Source organism: Oreochromis aureus, linkage group 11 (assembly GCF_013358895.1).
Source record: "Oreochromis aureus strain Israel breed Guangdong linkage group 11, ZZ_aureus, whole genome shotgun sequence".
Classification (NCBI taxonomy): domain Eukaryota; kingdom Metazoa; phylum Chordata; class Actinopteri; order Cichliformes; family Cichlidae; genus Oreochromis; species Oreochromis aureus.
Window position 1 is genome coordinate 18693293 of NC_052952.1, and position 22094 is coordinate 18715386.

The 22094-nt window shown below is 41.4% G+C and overlaps 1 protein-coding gene across 3 annotated transcripts; it reads right to left on the reverse strand.

The window, feature by feature from the left end:
- Positions 1-678: 678 nt before the first annotated feature.
- On the reverse strand, positions 679-21712 carry setd2 (SET domain containing 2, histone lysine methyltransferase). 3 transcript variants are annotated; one of them, XM_039619551.1, is made up of 22 exons: positions 21287-21712; positions 19772-19893; positions 15858-15879; positions 11771-15735; positions 11526-11657; positions 11213-11341; positions 10861-10984; positions 10683-10760; positions 10477-10574; positions 10196-10328; positions 9028-9162; positions 8808-8936; positions 7647-8720; positions 7472-7520; positions 7126-7393; positions 6285-7017; positions 5753-5875; positions 5192-5328; positions 4976-5087; positions 3420-3494; positions 3141-3242; positions 679-2545 (listed from the first exon to the last, which is right to left on the reverse strand). In XM_039619551.1, exons 2-22 carry the CDS (start codon positions 19798-19800, stop codon positions 2384-2386), a joined length of 7809 nt encoding a protein of 2602 aa, XP_039475485.1. In that variant the 5' UTR covers positions 19801-19893; positions 21287-21712; the 3' UTR covers positions 679-2383. The 3 variants fall into 3 exon arrangements, with proteins under 3 accessions (XP_039475485.1, XP_031602067.1, XP_039475484.1); XM_031746207.2 differs by lacking the exon at positions 21287-21712 and adding an exon at positions 18987-19027 and having other exon boundaries at positions 19772-19887; XM_039619550.1 differs by lacking the exon at positions 19772-19893.
- Positions 21713-22094: the final 382 nt, after the last annotated feature.

A 22094-nucleotide genomic window follows, 5' to 3' on the forward strand; every position in this document is an offset into this window, starting at 1 on the left:
TCCTATCCAAAACCCTGAGGGGAAATCATTTAAGAGGTATTTAATAATTTGAGGGCGAAACCAAAATAATCTCAAATCTTCTGGAAGAGCAGTTTTCTGTTTCTCACTGAGACACCATCTCTCATTCCTGCTCCCCTTCTGCCCTGAACTCGGATCTGTTAATGATCTCTTTGCCTACAGACCTAAGTGGGAGCAGGCATCGTGCATGGCCTAGAGCAGCGTTACATGCCGTCACACACTCCAGAAGGGACTGCTTAACTGCGGTCTGGAGCACACAGGCATGAGGCTGCGGAATGTGCATACACTGGAAAGGGGGTGGGGTGGGGTTGGGACCCAGAAGAGAGAGGGGAAGCACAGCAGCGCCTCTTTCTACTCCTCACAGGTCTCCATATTTAGAGCACACTGAATGTCTCTAATGAAGGCAGTCCATCACTTTGTTTCCTTTTAGTGGGGCCGAACATCTGGCTCAGCGCTGCGCGAAAGTGCCGTAGTGGCATTCGTGCCATATGCACCCTTTATTAGAGGCGGGAGCAGATCTAAAAATGGGATTGGGTGTGCGCTACGCTGTTAATCATGAAGCACAAGGCAGTCACATTTGCTTAGAGATATTCTGGTCTATTTAATTGATGCTCAAACGAACCTAACTGAACTGCACCGCAGAAAAAAAAAAAATTGATGTGATTTTACAAAAAAAGGTTTATTATCTTTAAAATGTTTTTACACTCGGTATGACAATGTGCTTACACAATACTTACAGTAGAGTTGGGTGAAATTTAATTTGTACATAGAAAAATAATAATTAAAAAAAAAAAGAAAAAAGAAACACCACCAACAATAACAACTAAAAAACAAAACACATGAACATCTCCCTGGCCACTTCATTAAAATAAATTGGCTGTGAGTCAGTGGGCTCCTAAGTTTCACTGACTGATATGGGAACTGCATCAGGAGGACTAAGCTGGTGAGGATGGGTGGGCTCACTGTGCTCCATCACCCTACTCTCCTGCATACAGCTTTGGTAATTTTACATAATATTTACACTTTTAATCACCAAATCATATTCAATTTACAAAGTGTCTGCTTAATTAAGCATTCCAAAAAACTATTATTCAGTATATTCACATATAAAGCAATGTACATATGTTGGAATTCTTTTTAATGCAATTTTATGCGATGTAAAATCGATGACCTAATGCTAAAGAAACAACTTTTAGTGCCAGCTGTAAAAATCTCAGAAATTAATGAGCGACAGTTTGTCGACCAAAGTGTCTCAAATGTCTTGCTTGGACAAAGAGTGGTAAAAAGACTGAACACGTGGGATGTTTAGAAACGGTTAAAACTGCAATGCTACAACCTTCATTCTCAGAATCATTCCTGTAGGAAGAGGAAATCTGGCAGAACAAGTTAAGGAAGTAGGGCCGGACAAGAAATGAGGGGGTGGGGAAGTAACTGGAGACACACCTAAACAGCATGTCAAACATAGCAATCAAACCCTGCTCCCGTTATTACACATTAACTGATAAAAGTCAAGAAAAGATTGACCGCTAACTCCTTTTTCGCCAGCCTGATTGCCACTGATTGATCCCTCAGTATACCGTGAGCAAAAAGCTCATCCCCGTGAGGGAAGATTACTTGAAGTAAGAAGATGTGGAAAATGTAGGGATTTCCATAAGGATCACTCTGACCTCAGGTTACATCATGCATTCATAAAACAACAGAGGCTCCAAAGTCTTGTGGTTAAGAAGGCAGGGTTTGCAGGAGTGGAAGCTTGGACCTCCACAGCCCATTTAAAAGCAGCACCAGATATGGTCAGTGGCAGGGGGGCTGAAGCGTGTACAGAGGGGGGAGAAAAAGGAGGCTGGGGAGGGAGAACTCGACTGTTCGGGCACTGATCCTTTTTTTAAACAGTGGAAAGTAACAACAAAACTTTGATAAATGTGATACCAAAGCTGATTCCTGTGAATGATCCTCATTCAGGGATATAACAGTTTAAAAACTGGAATTGAGGTGATCATCTGAGGAACTTTTAAGAGCCGCAAATGAAAAAAAAAAGAAAAAAAACAAAAACGCTAAAAAATAAAACAGTCAGTGAAAACAGTCTCTGTAGCACCCCTCAGTGTCATCGTCTGAGAACACTGCACCTGGAGTCTTGAGTTGTTCAGCAACAACCAAGTCTCCCACAGTCCGTATATCGGGGCTCCTGTGCGATCCGCAGGGCCTGGAGAACTTCAGCAGTGCAATTCGTAGACATAAATAGAAATAAAGAAACTACTTCACTGTTCAGGCTGGACAGTTCGTACATGTGGGAGTGAATGGAAAGGCAAATCTGTGCTTCTCCTGTGTTAGCGCAGAGCAAAGTGTAACATCTGTGGCCTGAAATGCTTCAATACACCTCTGTGTCCTCCTTGGGTCTGTACACGGCGCCGAATCGCTGCATGTACTTTTTGATGTATTCCTTGGTCTTGTGCTTCACATTTTCATTGCACTCGAGGTCTTCGGGATTCTTGCAAGCTTTCAACTCCTTATTCATAACTCCGTGAGTTAGCTAGAAGACAGAGCAGAAGTGAGGAAAGAGTTAGGCATTCTTCTTGCCCTCAAGTCTACAATAAACTGATATTGAAGTTGCGGTAGAGCGGTTAATCCCCTTTAGTGACTTTGCCCTTTATAATTTGACAGAATACAATGCTGCAGTCTTTAAATGGGTGAAGCCTAAGTCGTCTTTCTGTTTACTGCGCCCATGTCCTCAGAGTCCTGGTATGTCCGAGTGGCAAACCACTCGCATGCACAATCCATGGACCTACTGAGAATCATAATGGAAAAAAACCCCCAAAAAACCAAAACACCGCCCTTTGAAGAGATGCTGGTTGAAAACAACTTTTGAGAAGGGGCTAAAACAAAAGAGACAGTGATCATAGCTAGCATGTACAACTTTTGTTCTGGGGTCAGAACACAAAAACATTTGGCTGGACACCGAAATCGTGGGAGTTTAATTATTTAGTAATGGCTTGAAGGAAACTTTGAAAACTTTGTTTACATTAAAAGCTGACCAGCACTCTCACTGTGCCGTGACCACACTAGGAAAGACGGAAAACTTTGCCAGAGCTTTGTGGAAAACTTAATCCATGTATGAACACGGTTACCTTTCTAGCCAGGTGTTTGAAGTCTTCTGTGTTGCTGATGCGTCCAGATTTGCAGTCTGGCTTCCGATAAGGATTCAGGCATTGCACTATGAACTGCGACATCTGATTAACAAACAGACATAAACTTAAGTAATGTACAGAATTAAAAAAACAAAAGCAAAACATAAATGGCTGGACAGATTCACCACCATGCAGATCGAAGTGCAGACATTGTATACATTTTTAAAAAAGGAGTTAAAAACATTGCTCTTAACACAGTTTGTGGGAACTCTGACTCACCTCCTTGCGAAAGGTCTCTTTACTTTTCTTAGCGAGTTCACTGGAAGTGTCTGCTTCAGCCGTCTTTGTGGAAAACTGCAACGTCATCATAAGAGAAACTCATTAACAGGCTTGTTTGTGGACAAATATAACTTTTGAAATGTTGCAGACCAGAATTAGCATGCCACTTTGCTATTTTTCTGTGCTGCAAACCCAACCCTGCACTAGCTCAATTAAAACATACCTACAAGCTGCAACAACAGCTACTGAGGTCAGTAGGGAGTAAACGCAGCACCTGTTCACCAGCTATTTGAAACAACGCAGGGATATCCTGCCAGGGTGCTGCTTCCTCTCTGGCCGCAGCCTTCCACAGCAAAGCCAAGCAGGCAGCAGTTAACTGCCTACACCCACTACAAAGTGGTGAGTATCAAGAACAAGCATAAAGGATTCACACACACACAGCCACACACAGAGACACACACACACAGTGCAAAGAGGAGGAATCCAGACACTGAGACAGAATGCTTTGCAAGGCTAAAGCATGTGTCATAGTTTTGAGCCCTGGAGGTGGGCACCACCATTGTCTAAAGTCTACAGCTCACACACATGTAGCTGTTCTTGGATTAACCTCAGTCTTGTTTCTTAAATTAACCAACACACCCTACGAATAAATCAAGGAATCTCTGTATGCGTGTCAGTGTCTTCTTTGAGTTTCTCAACAGCTGTTGTATCTCGTGAGTCGCAGTTTGCCCAGATGATGTGTGGGCTCATTTCTGGGGTTTTGTATGCAGACAACATTTAAGATTTGTGACCTCCTACACGATGGCACGTCTCTGTACTGTCACTACTTAAAATGACAAAGTTTACAAATAAACTTCCACCGACTCACGTCTACCTTTGCTGTGGGTTGCATTCCCGTCACTGTGCAAGTCTTTCAAAGAGACAGTTGTGCAGTTAAAGCATAAAACCCCAAACTGCAAATAAATGAAGGCTAAATCTCCCACATGGTTTCCATTATCCTTAAAGACAGGATAAAAAAAATGAAAGGGGAAAACAAAGGAAGCAGAAGAGAGGAGATGAGCTTAGGCATCGCCTCCTCTTTAGCCTTGAGGCTAAAGGACAGACAGCTGAGCAGGGGGCGGGGCGTTCAGACACACTCTTCAAATTTCTGTCTCTCTGTAGAGTGCGATGAAGCCATTTTGTGAGGCGTAGTCGCCGCCAAGTTTATAAGACTCGACAGAACGTGGTGTTGTGCTGAAGGCTTTTCTTCTTCTTTTTTTTCCTCGTTGAGAAACAGCTGAAAGTAATCACTGGTGCAGCATCTTCAATTACCTCAAGGAACAAACACTATAATCGCGTTTTGCATCCAAGCGCAAACTTTCTGGGAAACTGACGAAAAAGTAATGTGGATTCTTTCTCATTGTCAAACGAAGGAATGCAGAGATACTTTTCCACTCTGTGAAGACTGTTAATAAAACCTGCTGTTTCTGACCACCCACATAAGATTAGATCACAATAGTTAACTTTTTTTAAATCTTTCATAAGCCAGTGAAGAGTGATCAATGTCAAAAGCTCACTTTGGAAGGATTTTCATCATAGGTGGGTGTTCCCAGGTCCATCTCTGATTCATGGTCCACACTAGTGTTGTCACTATTTCCTTCCCAGGTTGGTGGATCCCACTGTGTTTGCCTAAAGGGAAAATAAATAAATAAATAAAACGCAATATGCTTGTGAGGACTTTACTGAGGCACACACACACACACAAAACACCCCCACAACACAGTTTTACTAACCTTGTAACAACATGGTAGTAGTAAATTTTGCCTTCGGGGTCCCGAGCCACTTTCCAGTTGGGAGGTAGGACGATCGTTTTGGGTTTAGGGGGAGAAGGTGGAGGCAGGTCTATCACACTGTTGGGTACAATCATTTCCTGGAGAAGAAAATTGGTTTTAAACTAAGTATGATCACAAAATATATACAAACAGCTTTACTTTAATGTGTTTAAAAGGAGATCAAAAATTACTGATACAGCTTCCATTTAAAAACAAAAAGAAAACAGAAACAAATTGACATCTACTAATTTCTGATGTATATGGCAATTATGTAACAACTTAAATTTGTCACTATAACAACTGTAGTTTGAAGTCATACGTGTTTACATTCTTATAAACAAATGGGACCCATTTAGCTGGACTCTGTCTCATAATAAAAGGGACTTTGGACTAATGGAGCTTTTATCAGATGCATAATTCAGATCTATATCGCCCCCTTGTGGCCATGATAATAGGGCTTGTTCAAAAATCACAAACTCAACTGCCTGATAACATCCGTCTGTTTTACGTCTTGTCTGTTACCTGCTGAACGGTTTGAGATGTTACAATGGTGGTGACTGTGCCTCCCTGCTGCACCACCACTCCCTGCTGACCAGGATATACCGGCTGGCCATGTAGGTAGCTGGCTGTGGGATCAGTGTATGCCTTCAAAAACAGAGCACAATTAGATGGCAGTCCTACAGAAATCCAGAACTTCCTTTTTTTTTTTTTTTTTTAAAAGGAATAAGATAAAAAATCCTCCACTGAATTATGAGCTTAGTGTTCCCAACCCCCATCGAATTTGGGTCAAAAATATACTACAGATTGGTCAGGAAAAACAAAATTTCCTTTATTAACCATCTTTCAAAAGACTGTCTTGTATTTTCATAGAGTTCAATCACAATAAAGATATTAACATTCTCATTTACTCTTTTTTTCCTATATTGAGGAGTTATCTCTTGTATATCATAATATAGGTGATTTATAAAAATGACACAAAAATCAAATGTGGGCAATGAGCAAATCTAAGAAAGGTAAAATGGATATTTGTATATGACCAGAGCAAGAAGACTACCTGTATGACTGGAGTGTTGGTCTGGGGGTAGGGAGCAGGGATGCTGTAGATGGTTTGGCAAGGCTGGCCCTGATAATAGATAGCTGTGGGAGTTTGACCCTGTCCCGGGGCTGCGGCATACTGCTGTGCAGGTTGTGTCTGCACAGTCACTGCCTGCTGAGTGGTGGGGTCCCAGAGAGTGGTGTAGCTCTGTTGGCCCTGTACCTGAGGGGCAGATTGGGCTGGTACCGACAGGACAGCTACGCCTGCGTCTTGGGTTGCTACAGTTGGCTGGGCATACTGCTGGGGGTTGCCAGAGGCAAGGTTTGCGGTAGTGACGTGCTGAGGGAGATTGGTGACTGGAGTGGTTTGGGGAGTGGAAGATGGAGAGGTCAGTCCCAGATCTGAGACGAGACGCTGGGGTGGAGTCTGTTCATAGTTGAGACTCGGCTCCACTGAAGGGGTTGGGAGAAGTACTTTGCCCGCATTGGGGTTGGAAGGATCCACAAAAGTCTGGATGGGATATCCAGGTGGGTATGTGATGAAGCCAGGGCTGGAGGCATAGGCTAGAGCAGGGTCATAAGCCATAGACTGAAGCTGCTGCTGCTGCTGCTGTTGAAGCTGTTGCTGCTTCTGTGCTTCCCGCTGAGCAACCTCCTGTTCAAACAGCTTCCTGCGCTCCTCTGTGGACAGTTTGTTGCGCTCCTTGCCACCAACTCCTCTTGGTGTCTTGCTGTTGTTAGATGGATCAAACCTTCAAAATTCAGAGAACATGAGGACAGCTGAGTACCAAATCTTCACTAGGAGAGTTTGGGAAAAGAAAAAACACTATGATTGGAGGACACAATCCACAAATTCCTACCGTTCCTCAGTGCGTCGGCTGCTCCTCTCGTAGGATGAAGGTGGAGATGGCGAGCGTCTCCTCCGTCGCTCAGAGCTGCGCGGAGTTTTCTCAGAGCCTCGATCGCGGTCCCTGTCCCTGTCCCTGTCTCTGTCCCAATCTCGATCCCTGTCTCTGTCATAATCTCTGTCTCTGTCCCGTTCCCTCTCCTTCTCTCGCTCCCGTTCACGTTCCCTGCTTCCTGATGTGGTGCGTGGCGTCAAAGCTGTATCTCGATCTCGGCTGCGATCTGTCAGAAAAGTCAAACTATGTCAAAATTATACAAAAAAATGTTTCAAGCCAAACAAAAACTTAGAAATAACTGTACCTCTTCCTTCCTTATCCACTTGAGTCTTCTTTGGTATCCTGTACACCTCCTAAAAATAACAGAACAACTTTGACTTTGGAATACAATGGTGAGCACATTGCAAGCATTTGGATGATGCACATTTCGATACATATTTATCATATTTGCCTTTGAAGGCGACAACTTATGAATATACCTTTAGATCCTTCCAGCTTTCTAGAAGCCTAGCAGCCATGCCACTAATGTCCAAAACACTGAGCTGTGGTTCCTGACTCCTCTCACTCTCCACATCTGAGACACCTTCCTCTTCATCTTGAGAAGGAGTCCCTATCACTGATGGATCCACAGGGGTTGCTGTGACCTCTGAGGGAATCGTGGCCTCTGGGGCTTCAGCGATAGGTGGAACATCAGTGGTGGATTCACCATGGTGTGGCTCACTGCTAGGCGGTGTTTTCTTAGCCTCTTCAGCCTCTGTCTGGGATTCCAGAGTCTCTGAAGGCTGCTCAGGTGGAGCATCAGCAACACCAGTTTGACTGGATTGGGTCTCTGGCTCATGGACTTTAACATTGGGCTGGCCTTCTTCTAATTCTGCCTTTTCTGTCACTGATTCAGTATCTTGTGGCGTCCCACTCTCTTGTGTTTCAACTGGCTCTTTTGGTGGTTCCAGCTCATCTGCCTGATCTTCACTTTTGACTTCTTTCATATCCGAGTCCTTCTCTTCCACAACCAAATCAGGTTTTTCCTTCACCTCTTCAGTTGGAGGTTGAGGTTCACTGCTTGAAGTCATTGCTGCCTCTTCCTGTTTCTCTCCTATGACTTCTTTTCCTGACTCTTCCGCTGAATCTGTGGTTGGATCTGCAGCGTCCACCAGTGTGTCTGCCTTCAACTGCTTACCTTCAGGAAGTCCTGCACGTGAATTTTCATCATCTTCCTCATCATCCTCCTCCTCTTCTTCCTCTTTCCCATCAGATGCTTTGCTAGCATCAGAAAGAGCGCTGTCCAGACTGTTTTCGCTGATGATTTTAAGGCGTCTGTACACAGCAGGCTTGGACGTGTCACTATCTAGTTCTGGTCCTATTTTAGCGGAGGAACCATCAGGAGTGTTGAGGGGAGTTTGGGCACGGGAGGTGTTCTCACTAGAGTAACCATCCATCTCAGTCTGCTGAGGAAGAGTTTTTGTCTGAGCCCACCGCTGAATGAAGGTCAGGACTCTGCTTTCCTCCAACATGTTCTTAGTTGAAATGGGCAGCACACTGAGGGTCTTCATGATCTGCAAACAAGACAATCGCTGATCAAACAGCAAGTGGCTGTGTATGGACCATACAGTGACATATGATAACATTTTGACATATCTCACCTGTAATTGCAGTTTGATGTTGTTGGCACTGTTGACTTTAGCTTCGGAAAGCTCCACCATGAAAATCCAGAGCAAAGACAATCCATGATGGTCTAAGAACTGCTTCAAGCATGATGGATTTTGTGTATCCTGTACAAAACAAACATAGCATGTTATATTTTAAAAATGAAGATAAAAAAAATCAACAATATAAACAAGGTATTGACAGATCTGATCATACTTGTATGAGCTTTAGACAGATGAGTTTCTGTTCCATCGTTTCCACTCGGACCATCAGTCTGCAGAGAGACACCACCTGTTTCTCATCGTATAGGCCTTCGCCATTCTCTAGCAATGCCTCCAGCTCTTCATCGACCTGTGAAAGGACAGCATAGAAACAAGAGTGAAGAAACATTTTGGCCTTTAAAACACAGTGTATACAGCCTGTAGTTACAAATGATGGCTTCTCATATTAAAAAAGTTTCAAATAATACAGGTCAACTTATGTACTGTGCAAGTAATCGCAGTGAGCCAAAACACTTGGGCTGTTCTAAAAGCTCATTTTCTGACATTTTCCCCCTATTTTTGGCTCCGTATGACATCAAAGAGGGGATATCAAGGCACACAGTTCTGGCTGCCCCATCAACCTGCTGTTCAAAATGAGGGGTGAGCCACTCTGAAGAATGCCAGCTTAAATTGAGGGTGGCCTTAAAGGGAGGGTAGCAATATAAGATAAATAAAGACTGAACTTCAAATTATCCAGAGATATTCCAGCAGTGTCCAAATGTTAAAAAATAATAAGCTTGAAACAAACTAATTAGATCTAATCTAAGAAACAAGTACAGGCTGTTATACCAATTTATTGTTGTGATTACTCTACTGTAACTTTAATACTATGACTTCAAAAACCACTGTAATTACCCTGTAAATGAGGCATTGAATACCAAGTAGTCAAATATCCTTAAGTTCTGGTACATTACTAACACATTTTCACTATATTGCTGAAGCAGTTACTTATTATAGTGATCAAAAGGAAAACAATTATCCAAATTTTTGCACTTTTATTGTGTAAACTTTTAAAAAACGGAACAGGTAATGAGTTCACAGCTACTGTTGCCCTTTCTGATATGATTGATTTTGCATAAATATTTTTTAACATGTTTATATACCTGATTATTAACAAAATGAAAATAACAGTTGCACATAGCAGTATACACAGCTTAACAGTTATAGCAAATCACTCAGCTTATACAAATTTGTAAGTCTTTTCCTTTCTTTGCTGTTGTGTATCAGTCACTAAAGCGCCGGCCTCCATGCAAACCTGTTAAAGCTACACTTAACTGTGAAGCTGTGCAGTTTTTGGGAAAAGAAATGCCTTAAGACCTTTAAATATTACTAAAAGAACTGACCGTTGTGAGAGCACTCTTTCGACTGCGGTCTTTCTTCATCTTCCCACCAGCTGCTCGAACACTAACTCTGTTCTCCCCACCCAGGAAGCCTCTGCAGCTGGGTGCTCCACAGAAGCATTTCTGTGCTTCTTTCCTGCAGGGTACAATTAAACAGAGATGAAACCACCACTGCTAAACCATTCGATGAAAAGGTTAACCAGGCTTTCTTTTTGAGTCTATTCATGTCTATTCATATATTAAATGTAGAACACAAAAACACAGTAACCGCGCAGGAACCGTACCCATATCTCTGAAACTGGTAGTCAAACGTGAGCTCAGTTCCTGCAGTAACAGCCTTGGTGGTGAAGAACCCAACTCGAAGCTGACCGTTGACTGTCCACTGAAAACGATAAAAAAAATGAATTTAAAAACAAACAAACAAAACAAAACAGAAAAAAGTCAAAGAAACTAAAAGGATACGCCAAAGAGCTTTATTTTGCCACCATACCTTTTGGGTTTCACAGTTGGGCTCGCAGCTGTGGTTCATGAACCGAGAGCAATTACCCTTCTGCGTTGCATCAATAATCTGAGAGAGGCAATACAGCGTCAGCAGTTTCTCCCAGCCACCACAAATAACCATAAAAACAGTTTACAGACGCTATTTAATGTGTTAAATCATCACATACCTCATTATTCTTCAGAGACATAAAATAGTAGTGGATGTTCTTATTGCGAGCGTACTCTTTCACCCTTGTTTTGAACTCTTTGTGGTCCAAAACCTCACCGCAGTATTCCAGTACAAAGGTGTTTCTAAGAAAACAACAAAAGTAGTTTGACATATATCACCTCTGGTTTTTTTTTCTTTCCACAAGCATTTTTATCTAGTATAAGTCATATCTTATAACTTCTTAGGAAATACTGTCTAAGCCTTGTTCTATCATTATGCAGTGAAATAGAGAGCCTCTTTTGTCGACTACTGAATGTTATTTTCTAAAAATAATTTCACAGTGTTCTATTAAAAACCAATAACTGCCTTACGGAGCCAAGTCTTTAGCTGCCCGTAGTCCCCAGCCCTTGTCTTCTGTGAGGATCACCTCAAAGTCTGCATGTTGTTTCATCTGAAAGCGGCGATTAGAGCAGTAGGCTCCATTCAGGCACCGTGACGAACTAAGAAGAAAAAACATCACATGGAAAAAAGATGTTACAAGAAAGACGTAAAAAGATTTAATTAACAAAACAGAATAGGTACTTTAAAAAACTATGGATTTCCAGGTTCTTAAATTAAGAAAAGTTGTAAAATATTTGTTGATGTAAAAGATGCCCGAGGTTCAATAATCTTTATTAAACTTACCACTCAATCATCAGCAGCCGGTTTAAACAGTCATCCCCGCATGCTAGTACGCCCCTTGCTCGGTCCTCTCTGGGTAGCACCGGGCACTCACACTGCATTCGTTTGATATCTCGATGAGATTTGCTTTTTTTCCTGCAAATTACATTTTAAAACTTTCAAAGATCCAGTCTGCAAATAATTCAACATTTTGCTAGGAAGTTACTCTTCACAAACAAACTTGATGCTCTGACGGGACATCATCTTACCTTTCTGTTAGGTACAAGTTATCCTCAATCAAGTAAAAGTACGGAGGCATCTTTTTAGACTTGGCAAACTCTTTCCATCTATTAGCATCTTGAAAGTCCTGCAGAGTGAGTGATGGACGGTCTGCTGCAGATTTTACAAGAGTTTCTTTAGCGACTTCAGTATCTCCTTGACGTTCCCTTTTAGCTGCAGGGCCAGCTTCTGCCTCGTTGTCCGAATCAGACTCTATCTCTGGACGCCTTTTCTTGGGAGGGCCCCTTCCTCTGTGGGGCCTAAAACTGTCTTCTCTAGAGGGGTCAGGTACAGTGGAACACCTGCTATTGCTGCTTATTTCATGACCTTGTACAAAGCTTGATGACCCTTGAGTGTTAGGACCACTGCCCTCAAAAGCCGTTTTGCTAAAAATTGATGATTTATCCCCACTGAAGTCGTCATGATCATTAGTGAGGGAGTCGGGATGGATTTCGCCTGAAGGATCCTGATCATTTACATTTGCATGGAGGTAGTTTTTTCTGCTTGTCTGCATGTTTTGCGACTGCTGGATACAGGAAGCAATACTTGGTCTGTGTTCTTGTTCTTGCCCCTTGGAAAAGGATCCTGACAGTTTAGTGTTTGTTAACTGAGGCCCGTGGCTGCTATCAGGCTGCTGGTACGTACTACTAGGCTGTTCTGGTTGTGAGAAATCCCAACCCAGGTTGAATTCATTCTTCTCATTAATATTGTCAGCCCTGGAGAAAAGATCTTGTTGGTAATGCATGTGCGTCCGATCTCCTCTGTTGCTCACATCATGTTGTTTGTGCCCTTGCTCACACTGTTTGGAATTATCAAGCATGGGGGTGGAATCTGTGACACTTGCATGGGAACTGGTATGACCAGAAGTATAAGGCTGGGTACTGATGGAGGTGGTGGCCTCTGAGTGACTGGTGCTATCAATCATATTGCTCTGGGACTGACACAACGCACTGAGTGAATCGCTTATACTGGTCTGTGTTGTGGGTTGTTTTTGCTGTTGGCTAACTTGATTTGGGGGTTCACTGATATTTTTTTCAGCTGCTATGGCATTCTGCTGTTGTAAAATATTCAAAGGTCCCCTCTCCTCTGTATTCATTGTTAGACAAGAATTCTTTGGCACCACCACTACAGAGTGTAACTGTTTTATAGCCTCGCCGCAATCAGAGTCATACTCTGAGTTATCGCTATCACTGGCCTCACTCTGCCCTGACGCATCCTGACTGGGAGACATTCTCTTACTCAGTTTGCTCTTGCTAGCACTGTCCTTGGATTTGTTTTCGGAATTTTCCTCATTTGAGTGCTGTGCCGTTGCTGCCGAGTTGATCTGTATCTTGTCATTTATGTGCAGTGGCTGATCTGTGTTTGATTTTTGAGAAGCAGACAGTTTGGAGTCACAGTGGTCATTGCTGATGCTGGCTTGCGAAGGCTCACTTTGGTCTTTGCAATTAAAGGTCACGGGTGTGCTCTCTGATTGGACTTCCTGCTTTGAGATCTCCGTCTGCCTCACCAGTCTGGAATGTGTTTCAGCTTCCTGCTGAATATCATCTTTAATATCACAGTCTTGTTGAGCGTTATCTTTAGAAAACTCTATTTTTTTGACAGAGATCACCTTTTTAACAGTATTTAACAGTTTACTCTCTACGCAAACAGTTCTCTGTGAATTTTCACTCTCCGAGGAATCCTGCCCAACAATATCCCACCGTGACTTTCGGGTACTACAGCTGCCCTTTTTTACATCGGTAGGTAGTGATTCTGGCTGATTCTCAGACTGAAGACAAGATGAATCAGATTTGACTGGCAAATCTGTGTCAGACTCTTTACTGACTGTCTGAGCTTTATCCAGCTCAACATTTTCTGGTTTAGTGTTTTGCTGGACAGCCTCTGTGACAGCTTTATCGACTGAATGAAGTACAGACTCTGGCCCAGGTGAACAGTCAAAAATGTCCTTGTCCTTATTGCACATTGTACTGTCATTACTACTACATAAATTTACAACAGATCCGTTTGAGTTCACATGTGCTGGATCATTAGAGGAAAGGCTATCCTTCACATTAGACACGTTTTCCAGAGTAGAGTTTACATGCTTTAGGCTCTCACTTGAAGTGACATCAGAGGCAATGTTATTTTCCTTTTCAAGACCTGATTTTGCTTCTGTCTTAAGTGACAGTTCTTGCGAACCCTCACCACAAGACCCCGCCTCCTTATCATCTTTATTGCCATTCTCATTTCCAACTGGTTGGGAATCTGATTTTTCTTTTGAACTCTGATAAAATGATTCTGTTGTGGTTGCACAAGATGGTGCTTTTCCAGGGCTATGAAATAAATCATCTGATTGTCTATCTTGCCCAGAAGATTTCACAGAAGATCTAGAGGGGACCTGTTTCGACTCTGGTCTACTGCTTTTCTTTTGAGAGTTTTTACAGTTCTCCAAGGAGCTGGAGCTTCTGTTGGATGACTGTAATTTGCCTTTATGATCCGTTTCAGAGTCACTGGGGCTGCTTTTTTGCCGTTTTTCATGTGTCTGAGAGTGTGTGTGACTACTGGAAGATGAGAATTTATTGTTGGCCTCTGACTTATGATGGCTGCTAGATTTACGGTGACTGGAATCCAGATCAGGAGAACACTTCCGTAGGGTATCAGAGTCCGATAACCGCTTTGTACTCCTTTCAGACTTTGAGGACTGTGTTCTTTTATCCAACTCTGAAGAGTGAGGTGAATCTACAGATTTTGAGGTTTTTTCAGATTTTGAGTAAGATGATGATTTTGACTCTTTATGTGAGCTTGAGTGGTTAGATGACCTACTGTTGTCACTTGTCCTCGACCTCGTTTTTCTGTGGTCATCTTCAGAGTCGGAACTGTCCCGAGTTCTGTCAGTCCGAGAGCGAGAACGTCTTCTATCCCTGCGTGGAGAACTCCTGTGTGATCTCCAGTCTGACTCATGATAGTAGGACCTTTCAGAGCGTGATCCTCTGTCACTTCTAGTTCTGTCTGATCTGGAGTGTGACGAACTTGTTCGAGAACCTCTTGATCTAGACCGTGATCTAGATCTGGACCTTCGGCGATCTTTCTCTGATCGGGATGAGCGTGAGGATGTGTGTCTGGAATCACGGTCTGATTTCGAGTAACTAGATGACCTTTCATAATTCTCTGAGCGCTTTGAGAAGCTTTTTTCCCTTTCCTCTGCATGTGAACCACAGGAAGATTTTCTTACATCTTTACTTCTGCTGTCAGAGTTTGTTTTACTTTTGGAATCAACTGATTTGTGGCTGGAAGACATCTGGGCTGAATCTCCATCAGATTCAGAGCCAGGGGGAGCACTATCTGACTGTGACCTGGTTTTCCTTTTGTGTATCTTTTCATCCTGCTCAGTACTGCTGGATGTCTCCCCATCTTTTCCTGAGGAAGCAGCTGGTTTCTTGAGGCTTGAGGTTTCTCTCGTCTCAGAGGTTTCAGTGTGAGCACTTTCAGAGGGACAGGTGCTGATGAGACTCTGGGGTGCTGGGAGTTCATTCTGAAATTCAGAGGTGTGCGTCTCTTCTGGCATAACTGACTGTTTCTCTTCAGTCACAGAGTCATTAAGAATTTGCTTTTTGAAATGCATCATTTTCACTTTAGTAGCTGTGGGGACTGGCGTCTGAGGTGTCTCTGCTTTTGATGCTGGCACCAAGGGTGTCTGCCTTTGCTCAGTTTTGCTGTCTGCACTCTTTCCAGGTTTGTCGGAGGTTGACTGTGACGAGGCAGCATGAGGATCTGCCTTATCAGGACTGGGAGGGATGAAGAACGGGCTTTGGAGTGGCTTCTTTGTCTGTGAGAAGCTGAAGGACACTTTCTGACGACCCTGATCTTCTAGATTGACCTTCATCTTGGTCCCTTTAGGCAAAAGGTGGTTGGACAGCATGACTCTGGGAGACAGGCTTTTGATTAGAGCTGCTTTGGACAGGCCCTCCACCTTTACCTACAATACAAGAGAAAACACATAAACGTGCTGCCTCAGTTCTTATATATCATAAAAAAGGCTGTAAAATGCTGACAAGACAGCAGATATTTATAGTCATTAATTATATTCAGTTCACTTACCGATGCACCACTCCCTTCCTCTCTGGATGTACATAAGAGCAATATGGGAAAGTAGAAGAGAGGAAAGTCAGAAATTAATTTACAAATGTAAAAGTACAGAAAAGAAACTTTAAGATTAAAGCCAAATTATCAAGTTAAACCTGCAGGATGTAAACATTTACCTGAAAATGTTCTCTGGACTAATGACAAATGACTTCAAAACAACTGCTGCCCAATCTGAAACAGTGGTTCAGTATCTTTCACTCATTGCCCAATATTCTGAAGTTCAAAGGGAATGCTATGCCAAGTGTATTAACACTTCTGATTTCTATCAGAGTTTAATTAATAAACAGACAGAAATAAACAGACTCAAGTTTCATTTCAATATTTTAAACATAGCGGAGAGCGAATCAGGCAACCATGTGATCATATGCGTTTAGACTACTAGTGGCATGGATTTCACCGATAAAAAAAAAATGAAATGGAAGTGCTGAGACTGTCATGTTAACTGACCTAGAAATGTCACATATATCTAGGGGTGGGGTGGGGTGGGGGGAATTGCTTTAAATTACATAACTGCTCAGATCAACTTTAAATAGGCTTCCTCAAACCCACCAAAGTTTGAGGAAGCCTGCTAAACAAAAAATAAACTTCAGCATGTGACGTTGAATACAATCGGATTTCTGAGGAAAGTGACATTTTATATAAATGCACTGTCTTTTGGATGTCTAATTCTCACATAAGTATATACATATATATTATGTCTATATAGTTCCAAATTCCTTATAAAGATGCTTTTGGTGTAGAAGAATGTGACATAGTTGGAACGTACCCATGCAAACATGGTATGAGCATGCAAACTACGACCAGATGAACAGAACAGACATTCAGCCTCTGAGCCTGTTACTCTGAGGGCAGAACAATGAGCTACTATGCAGAGAAAAACTATTTTGCTAACAAAAAAAATGCATGTTCAATCAGATTACTAAAAGCTGACTCTAGCTTGCAAGATCAGTTTTAAAGGTTTTAGTTATTTGCTAGGGAAAAAATTGATACAGCATAGTATTGTGATTTTGCTTGGTGACATTGTATCAACACAGGGACAGCAAATAGCAATTTTTTATATTAAATAAATTCAAATACTCTGGGAATATTACAACAAGATGCAGACGATGTCGATGCAGACAGCAACAGATATGACTTTCAACATTTGATCACAACTAATTCCTGTATTATCAGAAACAGATTGCATGCAAATGCCAGCTTGCCCTCATTCAAATGGAGACTGACAGACAGCAATCTTACTTGGTTTTTCTTTGATAAACTGAAGGAACCAGCTCAGTGTTCCTTCAGTGGGCTGGTTTCAGTTATTATGCAAATGTACTGTTTATAAGATCGGGGAAACCTGCAGTCAGCTGAGACTGAAGAAGTCACTTGAATGAGTGACGGAAAGTTTCTCCCACTGAAAACGCTACGTCCAGATGAACAGAATCAACTTTTGGAGAAACTGAAGTGAGACAACTTTATTTTAGTGGATAAAACAGATATTGACAAAGTTTTACTTTGAGGACATCATTCGCAGTTTAAAAAAATATGACAACTAGCAATATATATTATTGCAATGCTCAGAATTTCAGAAAAATTAAAAGAAAATCACAAAAATATTGTATCATGAGTGAAGTATTTTGATAACACTGTATAGTGGAGTGTCTGGTGATTCCTGCCTCTATAATTTACATTTCCTTAATTCGAAATGATTTCTGTCAGACATAAATAAAAGTTCAACTCTCTCTGAACTTCCAAAAGTGATCTAGCATTGCATGACACCACTTCTCAACACCACTGAAAAACCAAAACAAAGCGCTATGGTTACCACACATTCTTAGAGATGGAACGAAATAAGTGGATATTTCAGTGAAGACCAGAACCAAAAAAATTCACTTTTCAAACTTTTTGTTTGATTGTTTGTTTGTTTTTTTAAATATGCAGGCCTTATTATATCTAGATGTGATGGTCTTGTGGGCTGACCCACATCCATCTTTAGGCCCCCACTGGTTATGTCGCAAGCCAAACATGACATCACCACAGCCCTGTCACCATTTACACCAGCACTGAGGGGGCACCAGATTCACTGCAGTATTCTCCTGAACGACAGGTGCTGCCACACAGACAAAGCCTACACGACAGCACTAGTATGGGAGTAAAAGACGACGAAAGGGGAACACTTTCTCCAGAAAGTCTCATCTTTTCAAATCTCTAAGATCCTGCACTGATATATCATTGAAATGCCGATAAAACCCATGGCCATGGCAAACTTGTGTCTTCAATCTGGCCGCCCCCAACTACGCAAGGGTTAGAAAAAACTGAGAAGTGCACAACCAACTGAAACGACGCCAAAGCGCAGCTGAAAAACACTGAAAAGAATCAGAGTTGGTAAGATAATTGTGGAATGACCATGAATTTAAATGTTTCAAAACTTGTTCTGAAATAATTACATTCTACTAAATGGATTCGTATTCATTTCTAACCCTGAATTTAAATAAATTGAGCTCACATACAATGACACTGAGAGTGAAAAGGGGCGACTGGTATGCAACTCCTGTTTCAGTGGCAGAGACTACAGAACAAGGGGGTTGGCAAACCATTGGGCATTTTTTTTCCCATCACCATGTTGCTGTTATAGATCTTTACTCTCTTTACTGAGACTAGTAACTGGTGTTCCAAAACAACAATAAAAGCAAAGAAATAGAAGCGGTCAACATATCAGAAAACTTAATGTGTGACTTTTATTCCCTTTTTACTTTTAATAAAATGTGTGTGTTTTCTTTGGGCTAAGCTTGATATGGGTGAAAAAAATGGGTCATTTATTCCTTTAGGATTTCAATTTTCTTTCTTTTTTTTCCTGTTACCTTCAAACTGAGACACATGCGCTGGGACATTCAGTAATACAGAAAGAGCTATGAAATGCAAGAATGGGGAATGACAACTGGTTCCTGTTAAGAACTGCTTCCAAATAACTCCATTAGCTCCACTGGAATCAAATGCTTTCAAGCCAATCATTTTCATTAATTAGTGCTGCCATGTATTCCTTACAGTTGCCCGTTACAAAGAAGAAAAAAAACAATAACAAAGAGTGGAGTTTTTGCTCACCTCAGTCAAATCCAAGCCATATTTTCTACTCTGTCTCTGCACTGAAAAGATAATAAATCAGTTACACTGATGCTAAAAACATGTGTAGACTACTTTTTTCCCTGTAAATATTGAATCTGGAATCAATAAGGGCAATCAATAAAAAAAAGGATTATAACACAGGTTTCAATGAATATCTTTCCCTTTGCAAACAGCTTTCTTGTAATTTTTTTGTAATTGTAATTTACAAGCATCTAATCTTTTAAGCTGATAAATAAATTATAAAAAGAAAATGAAAAAATATATAGTTAAAAAAATACATCTTTAGATAAAAATTTCTATTCAGTTTGTTCTATATATATATATATATATATATATATCTCTATCTATCTATATGTATATATATATATATATATATATATATATATATATATAGATATATATATCTATATATATATATATATCTATATATGACTTGTTTGTTTTTTCTGTCTTTACTGTTCTGTATTACCACAACAAATGTTAAGGAACTGTGTATGAACTACAAAAAACACACCATCTACACAATGACTGACAATTAATAAATAAACAGATGAAAGGATGTGAAAAAAGCACAGAACTTATGAGTTGCATAAGACACTTTAGTGCTTAAATTAAAAAAAAAAAAAAGGCTCTTTATATGAACAATAACATGGCCGTGGATGGGTTGAGGTAGAAGTCAAAATGTTTTAAAAGTAGCGTGCCAGACTATATTCATAAACATAACACAACTTGGTAACCATTCTACAGTTTCTGCTGTCTAATACCTGATCTCTGACTTGTGCAGAGCGTCCATAGAGAAATTCGTCTAGGATTAGTAGGCCTGAAGGGGCTGCTGGCCAAGAATAATCCAAATCAGAGAAATGAGCCCTCCAAAGTGACGCCACACCTGACAAAAAGAAAGACAAAGCAATGAACTAAGTCTCTCTGTATCCATAACAGCTAATCACTCAGGAACTTGTACACTTTTGACACCATTAAAATCTGAGTAAAGTTCCTACTAATGACACAATAACTGCAGTATTTCACAGTTTGTCTCTGTTGTCCAACACACATTGTATATTCAGCACACAATGTCAGAAAGCACATTGTGTCACATGCATTAAAGCGTTGCACAGTAACGACTTCTGCAGACCCGCCTTCCTTTCTGTTATCTATCGATGCAATGTGGCCGTACCTCGTCTTACTCCCATTAGACATGGACCCCCTCCCCCCAATTTAAGTACATTTGGCTGTAAATTTCCACTGTTGTTGCTTCAGCTGATCAACATATAGGAAGTTACGTTCGCCAATTGTTTAGTAACAGCAAGTTTGATGGTCGAAGATAAATGGAAAAACATGGATGGATGCAGGGCGGGCATTAGAAGATGCAGCTGATTATTAGACACGGCGAAGACAAGCATGCGGACTACATAAAACAAAATGCTGTTTGCAGAACAACGATTTATGTGAATGACCACATCGACACTGTAATGGGACAAACAAATCGTGACTTTGAATGCAAACTGAGTAACTACACTTAAGCATGGCCTGTGCAGTGAGTGTATGCAGCCAAAACATGGCCTTTAAAAAGACAGCCACTTCTAGAACTAGCTAAATTATTGTTCTAAAGCAAATAATTTAGTCTACTATATTGTCAAGATTGCTTACACTAAATCAACACTGAGAAGGCAGAAAACACGTCATACCTTAGTTATTAGACCGTGATGATAATTTGCTAAAAAATATAATAGCTGAGCTAGCTTGGGTAGGTTAGCAGAGAGATTTCATGGGCCGTCTTTAAAGACAGCAGGACCATTAGCTCCTATATTCCTTGTGTATAACGTAGGCTATTACTGTCGACTAGCAAACAGTTGTGTACTTTGACATGCTAGAAGTAAGGCTTTTAGTGTGTTTTCGGGTGCCTGTCGGGGGGGTTGAACAATCACATTTGGTTCTGTAAAGGGCTAGCATCCGCAGCTAACACTAGCTGTGTTAGCTTTGCCTCGCTCTGTAGGCTAACGTGGCTGTCGTAAACTTGTTATACTTTGAGCTTTACCTGGTGTGTTCACTCAGAATAATCGGGGTTTTTTCGACAGTGTGAGCACCTTACCTTTGTAGTTTTTTGACACGGAAGAAAATATCTGACGTTCACTTCTATTTTAGGATACAATGGACCCCTATAGTGGAGTCTGTGACCCGGCTTTGCTAGCATGATAGCTAATGTTTTGTTTTGTAGTAAGGTGGTTTCACCAGAAATAAGGTCCCGCTAAGCAACCGGGACCTGCTCACGAGGTACTCACTTTACGAAGTGTTTAAGGTCACAGGGATCCCCCATCTTCGAAATCACCGGTGATCGGCTTTCTAAAACATCAGGCAGCAACGAATACCGATGTTAAATCCATACGGAGCTGTCGGAAATGGTCGTCGGCTCACTGGCTCCGCTACTGCTGCGCCCTAGCTTCAGCATGGGTGAATGGTGGTGCGACCGAGCTAGAATGCGCTCACATAGTTAGCGAAGAGTTGTGGGAGAGCTCTAAAACACAAATGATAGCGAATGCAGAGCCTCGGGAAGTGTTTAAAATGACAAGACTAACAGTCTGATCCCCCAATGAAGTCTTCTGAGCATGTGTTTTAGGCACTTTTTAATTTGTATCAGCCACTAATCGAGTGCCTCTGTGTCTGAGGCTTCTCTGTTCAACATCACATGATATGGGTGCACAGCTGGCGCGAACCCCGGAGCGCACTGCGGCTCCTACGAGTCAAACAACCACTTAAAATTTTCAAAAAGGCAGGCCTTGTTAGAGAGCATCACACAGTGACTGAGTTGGAGTTAAAATCTCAATAACAGAGAGCTTGGTCCTTTGATAAACATGATATTTCATGTTTCATTTATTTGATGTTCTGTATCATAGTCTATTATTTGATTGATTACTTTTTTGTTCTGTCTATTCAGTTTTTTTGTCATCCATTGAAAGAATTTGAACTGCACTAATGTGATGATGGAAAGAGAAATACTTTCTTTATCCCATACTTTTTAAATTCTTTTGGTACAGCAGTTGCAATGAATAATAATATTACTGATGATGATAATATGCAGGAGATGATTCT